The 6,454-nt window shown below is 38.8% G+C and overlaps 1 protein-coding gene across 1 annotated transcript; it reads right to left on the bottom strand.

Moving 5' to 3' along the window:
- Positions 1–988: 988 nt before the first annotated feature.
- Positions 989–2,008, bottom strand: LOC127620388 (uncharacterized). The gene is made up of 2 exons (XM_052093614.1): positions 1,561–2,008; positions 989–1,365 (listed from the first exon to the last, which is right to left on the bottom strand). Exons 1-2 carry the CDS (start codon positions 1,990–1,992, stop codon positions 1,102–1,104), a joined length of 696 nt encoding a protein of 231 aa, XP_051949574.1. The 5' UTR covers positions 1,993–2,008; the 3' UTR covers positions 989–1,101.
- Between the last annotated feature and the right edge of the window lie 4,446 nt (positions 2,009–6,454).

Below are 6,454 nucleotides of genomic sequence, written 5' to 3'. Positions count from 1 at the left end.
ATGACTTGCCAAAATTATAGTTTGCTAATATTAAATCTATGGAGTGGTTAAAAAATGGTATGTGTATGTAAACTTCTGACTTCAACTGTAGGGCAGTCCAGTGTGTTTTGGATCATTGTCCTACTGTATCACCTAATTACACTTTAGCTTTAGCTCACACACAAATGGTTGGACATTCTCATTAAGAATTGTATGATTCAGAGCAGAATTCAGGCTTCCTTCAATAATAGCAGTCATCCACATCCTGAGGCAGCCATACACCCACATGCCATTTGGCAGGGGATCTTCTCCACTGTGGTTTGATGAAGTCAGTGCCAGTTCTCCCTATAGGCAAACTAAGCAAGTTTCTCAGGACCTCCGAACTGCCAGGGGGCCCAAACACTGTCAAAAGCATTATAAGTAGTGTTACGAACATACTGATGGGGGCCCCCACATGACTATTTGCTTAGGGCACTTAAAAGGCTAGGGCCAGCAATGGATGGAATCCAGAACCTTACAAATGTTTTTTTATCCATTTCCAAACTGATAAATATGAACAAACCTTTTTTCCCAAATGTTGTAGAGTTTCTAATGGTTGTGAAATTGTGTACCTTAAACATTGAGTGATCTCTACTCTCTTAGTTCAATATACAGTCACTGAGCACTAGGGCTGCACGATTCTTGCTAAAATGTGAATCACGATTTTTCTCCATGGGAATTGAGATCGCGATTCTCTTACACGATTCTCATTTTTTTCAAACAAAATTTATTGCACTCAAGTACAAAAAAAACAACAACAACAAAACACAGGACATTCAGTATAATAAAGTGCAGCAGGAGTAACAAAACCTTTTCTCCTTTCTTTATTTTAGACCCCTTAAAGTGAATAAGCTTTATGTTGTTGAACATAAGAAAACATTAACATATACAGTAATGAATAAAAAATAACTAAATAGAACCTGTGCTTTTTGCTCCAATTGGCACAGAACCTTAAAGGTTCTTGGCCAAGAACACTAACCTATCAACATTGTGAGGTTTCAGGGAGGAACGCTGGCATGTTACAATGTTCCCCCCTGTGCTGAAAACCCTTTCTGATGGGGAACTTGTAGCAGTGATACAGAGTTATTTCCTTGCCAGCACAGACAGTTTTGGATATTGTCCCTTGTGTTCTTTCCACCAGATTATGGGGTCATCTTCGCTGTCAATGTTTCTTGTGAGCAGATATGAGCCTAGCTCCATGTCAACATCATTCTCTTGAGAAGCATCAGATGGTGCTGCTGCCTCATTGCCCTTTGCTGCTTTTAAAAAACAACCTAAGGTCTTTCTCTTCTTTTCTACGGGGGGCAGCGAAGGCTGGGCGCTGGGGTCAGTTGTGGGGGGACTTTGCTGGAAAAGAGAAAAGATCACATAAAAATCTTAATATTTTACACTTGTTAACACAAGTAACATCTCAGCAGTTAAAAGCTATGGTGGGTTAGCTAAATTCAATTTCAATTATTTGCAGCTGTAAACAATGTAGCCTAATGTAAATGTATTACTCTGTGAAAATAAATATCTTGAATCATGTAAAGATATACTTACCATACCAATGCTAGTCATCTCATTCTTCAGTCTGTCCTTGACACTGACTTTGTTGTCCTCGCTGACATAGTTCAGTTTAAAACGTGGATCCAATACTGTGGCTATGTCGAGCAGCTCCTGAGTGTGTGGATCACTATACTTTTCTTTAAGGTAATGCAGGATTTTCGACTTAATTGATCGTGCAAGACCTGTATCATCTTCCTGCACTGCCATCATTGTCTCAAAAAGGTGGAGGACCGGCTTGACTGAGGAGATAGTAACATACTGCTCTCCTGACAGAGCATCAGTAAAGTCTGCCAGTGGGGTGAGTGTCTTGTTGATCACTTCAAGGACTTCGATATCCTGCCAGGTTGGTGTCAGGTGTCTAGCCTTCCGGTCAGCAGAGAGAACATGTCCAATAGCAGTTTGCTGTTCAAGGACCCTCTGGACCATAGCTTGTCGGGATCCCCATCTTGTTGGGCACTCCGTTTTAAGCTGGTGTTCAGGCAGGTTGAGCTCCTTTTGGGCAATAGCAAGCTCCCTCTGCTTCCAACTATGGCTGAAGTAGGCCACAAGCTTTTTACAAAGACCCACAGCACGGTCAATCCGGGAATCTTTCATTGCATTCTCTATAAATAAAAATATGCTTTATCAACTCTGCAGTAAATTAATTTAACATTCCATAAATTTTCTTGCATTAAATGTAAAAATGGCTGTATCAATATTATGGCAAACATAAAGCAGGATCAACTTAATTGTGTGTGCTTCTATTTAAAATTGATTAAAAAAAATGTTTTAAAGTATAAGTAATTAGTTAAAAAGGCACATTTAAAATGTAAAAACATACAATACAATCCTCAATGTTCATTTAAGCCTCAGAATAAAAATGGGCATTTATACTTTTATTTTTTCTGCTTATGTCTGGTTAATTTATAAATAAATTAGGACTGCACAATAAATCTAAATGCAATCGCTGATTAGGCAAATGCTGCAATTGTCATGCGCATCTTGTCAGTAAATGCTGCTCCATCTGAAAGCTGGTGATGGAGATTTACTGCTGATTACAGAATCTGCTTTACTGACAAAATGTGCATGACAATTGCATTAGACCAGTGGTTTTCAATCCACAAACTTAGACAGTGTAGTCCTAAATAGTACCTTGTGTTCTTATTTTAATTCTGTTTTTTTGTCATATGTTGTGGTTTTTATTTAAAAAAAATGTACATAAAGGACACATTTTTCTGACTTAAATTAAAATATGAAAATTATGAAAATGAAAATATGAAAATGTTTAATACACAGCTCACCTATAGCCAGATGTAGCCTATGGCCAAAACATTGAAGCCTTGTCCACTTGTTCAGGGAGGCTGCTTTTACAATGTTTGCTCCACTGTCTGTGGTGATGCACACCATTTTGTCCTCTTCCAAACTCCAGGAGTTGAGACTGTCCTTTAGTCCCTGTGCCAGTTCCTCGCCAGTGTGATCAGCAGGGAAGAACGTTGTCTGTAGACAGCGGCTCCTCATGTTGAAGTCATTCGTTATGAAATGCACTGTCAAGCTTAAATACGGCTCCATGGTTCGGCTTGACCATAGGTCTGTTGTTGCCGTGAAGTACTGCATATTTTGCAGTTCTTCCTCGACTGTAATTCGACACTGGGTGTATAGACCTGGAAGTGCAACGGATGAAAAATAGTTGCGAGAGGGCAACGAGTAGCGCTTGTCCAAAGTCTTTATCATTGCCTTAAATCCCTCATTTTGAACTGTGTTGATTGGAGCCATGTCTTTAGCTAAATGATAAGTGATGGCGTTTGTTATCTCTTTGTGCCGCTGGGAACTTGGAGGGTATGGCGATGCTCCATACAACGTCTGAGTTATGGAAGTTTGCATGGTTTGGCGGCTGGTATTTTGAGATATGGCTCCCTTGTCTTTCATGGCTAACTCGTACTGTATTTTGTGGTGACGTTTGAGGTGATTGTATAGATTAGTGGTATTACCTTGTGGTGCTGCGACGATGCAAAAGCACTGCTTGCAAATTATAACTCTTTGCGCATCGTCTTCAGGTTTAAATCCGAAAAAGTTCCACACGGTGGAATGTGCTCCTTTTTTTGTACCAATGTTGTTACATCCTCACTCTCACCGTCGCCACCAGGATTTTCCACACTGGGGTTCATTTTTACCTCTTACCGCTACAAATCCACCAAGTAAACTGACTTTTACCGTTTAGATCTGCCGCCTTGTTACACGTCAGTGTAAACAGCGGAACGTTGCCAATGAGGGAGAGGAGAGAAGTGATTGAGATTGAGCGTGACCAATAACGCACGAATGCAGCATGATGTAAATACAGGGAAATATACGAAAGTGAATCGCCATCATTAAGAAATGAGATCGCATTTATGTTTGAATCGAGATCGTGATTTTTTTTTCGATTAATCGTGCAGCCCTACTGAGCACTATATTAGAAACATTGTGGTCCTAATAATGTGCCCGACATAGTCTTCTGCTGTTGAAGCCCATCCGCCTCAAGATTCGATGTGTTGTGCATTCTGAGATGCTATTCTGCTTACTTCAATTGTACAGAGGGGTTATCTGAGTTACTGTAGCCTTTCTATCAGCTCGAACCAGTCTGGCCATTCTCTGTTGACCTCTCTCATAAACAAGTCATTTCTTTCTGCAGAACTGCCACTCACTGGATGTTTTTTGTATTTGGCACCATTCTTAGTAAACTCTAGAGACTGTTGTGTGTGAAAATCCCAATAGATCAGCAGTTACATAAATACACAAACCAGCCCATCTGGCACCAGCAATCATGCCATGGTCGAAATCACTTAGATTACATTTTTTACCCAATATGATGGTTGATGTGAACATTAACTGAAGCTCATGTCCCATATATGCATGATGTTATGCATTGCACTGCTGTCACCTGATTGGCTGATTAGATAATTGCATGAATAGGTATGTGTGCAGGCATTCCTAATAAAGTACTGAGCTTGTTAACGTGCACGTCCTTAAACCATTTATGCTTAATAAGCCGACAACGCGTGTAGTTATTTAAACACAATAAACACTGTTGCTTTATCGTGCGTAAGGTCATAAACGGCGTAAGAATAAACCAGTTGACATGGGTAGTGTTTTGTCCATAACGCTAATTTCATATGGTATGTAAACACCTTTACTGGTGTTCTCTCCGGGCTTATCCAGTGTGCACACGTGTTGAGCGCATGTCTCTTTGCAGTTTAATGTCAAAAGCAGAGAATAACACAATTATTTCAAATCTCATGTAAATGTTGTTTTCTTGCTTTGTCAGATTTTTTAAATAAGCTGATTTTTGAGAGTAAACAGCATATTGGTATGCATGTAAGCATGCTCAGTGAGTGTATGTGTGGTTTAAACTCAACAGGGCTTGTTGCAGTCAAATGTGATTGTGTTCAGATACCTCAATGCAACACAAAAAATAGCAGGGGAGGTTTATGGTTGATCAATATGGGTTTTGCAATGGACAATGCAGATTCTAATTCCTAAAGAGCAAATGTGGCTGATGGCTGATATAATGCTAACATGCATGTAGTAATACGTACAATTCAGTACCAGGAAGAATTGCTGAAATGTAAAAAACACTTATTTTACTAAGTATTTACACATTTCACTAATTATCGGCCAAATAGGCCTAATATTATCTTATTAATCAGCCTGGGCAGCATTTCCCAAAAACATTGTAAGCCTAAGTAGTTAGTAAAAGCCATTGGCGCCAGTGGTCTCTACGATCAACTTAAGCTTGCGATGTGTCTGGGAAATGCAGCCCTGGTCTATTGGGTAATCGTTTACTTTTCTTTTATTAAATTAATTAATTCTTTAAAAACTGTACTTTGTGTGTTCTCAGGTTACCCTTGTCTAATATGAAGTTTTATTTGATGATATGAAACCATTCAGAGAACAAAAGGGGGAAAACAATTGTATGGCACTGTAGTTCTATAATGCCATAATCAACACAAGAAGGTTATCTTGTCTTACTATAGTGAGTGAAACATGACATTTCTTGCCAAAAAATCCAAGTTTAACTCAATGGCTTATTATTACCTAATCTACAGTATGTTTTACAAGGTAATCTGTTAGTGATCAGAATACCAATATAAAAGGTAATTCATTGTTTTTGGATTCCATTTATTAGTTCTAATAAGCTTGTATTTTGAAATTTGATGAAAATAAAATATTTTTCTATTTTTCTTCCCATGAGGAGCTTGGTATGTCAATTTACCTCTCATGTCACAGAGCTAGCACCAAAATGGAAACTCTGGCTTTTACCTCCTGAGCCAATATTGTCTGAATCCTATGCATGTATTTCTTTTGGTAATTTTGAAAACTAAAGATGTTCTTAAAAGATGCACATTCAGATTTTTCAGTAAGATACACATAGAAATATATACAGGCACGTCAATCAATTTTAATAACAGAAAATACTTTTAAGGATGAACAAATGATCCAGTGGTCTATAAGTTGTATCAGCAGACCAGCCAACAGGAGAGATTCGGGCTGCAACTTAGCTAAGCATTGCAGGTTAACCACATGGCTAGCCCTCTGCCTCCCTCTCACAGTGGAAAATAAAGAATGTTAGGGCATCAAGAGGCTGCCTCTGATATGTGAATCCATCAGTATAGGCAATGAAGAGCTGGACAGAGCAACTATTACAACTGCAGCTGCTGGAGAGGGCCACAGCTTATCTATTTAGAAGAAAGAAAGAGACTGAGTAAGAGAGTCTTGGTGAATTACTCTACCAGGTCAGGTTATTATAGCTAGAAATTATTTATGACTCTCTGTGGTGAAATTGACCATACAAAAAACAAAAGGCAGAACAAAAGTGATTTATTCAGCACTGATTGCATAATTTTTATAGACTATATATCTGACACCAATATAA

The sequence above is a fragment of the Xyrauchen texanus genome, chromosome 26 (genome assembly GCF_025860055.1).
Source record: "Xyrauchen texanus isolate HMW12.3.18 chromosome 26, RBS_HiC_50CHRs, whole genome shotgun sequence".
NCBI lineage: Eukaryota > Metazoa > Chordata > Actinopteri > Cypriniformes > Catostomidae > Xyrauchen > Xyrauchen texanus.
Note: the sequence above shows the minus strand (reverse complement) of the source record. Positions and strands in the feature narration are given on the sequence as shown.

Bases quoted from the DNA above. Each gene is read 5' to 3' on its own strand.
- LOC127620388 (XM_052093614.1), bottom strand. From the start codon at position 1,992: ATGGTCCAGAGGGTCCTTGAACAGCAAACTGCTATTGGACATGTTCTC. The intron at 1,366-1,560 runs GTAAGTATATCT...TCTCTTTTCCAG, and splicing joins AGATGACTAGCATTGGTATG to CAAAGTCCCCCCACAACTGA.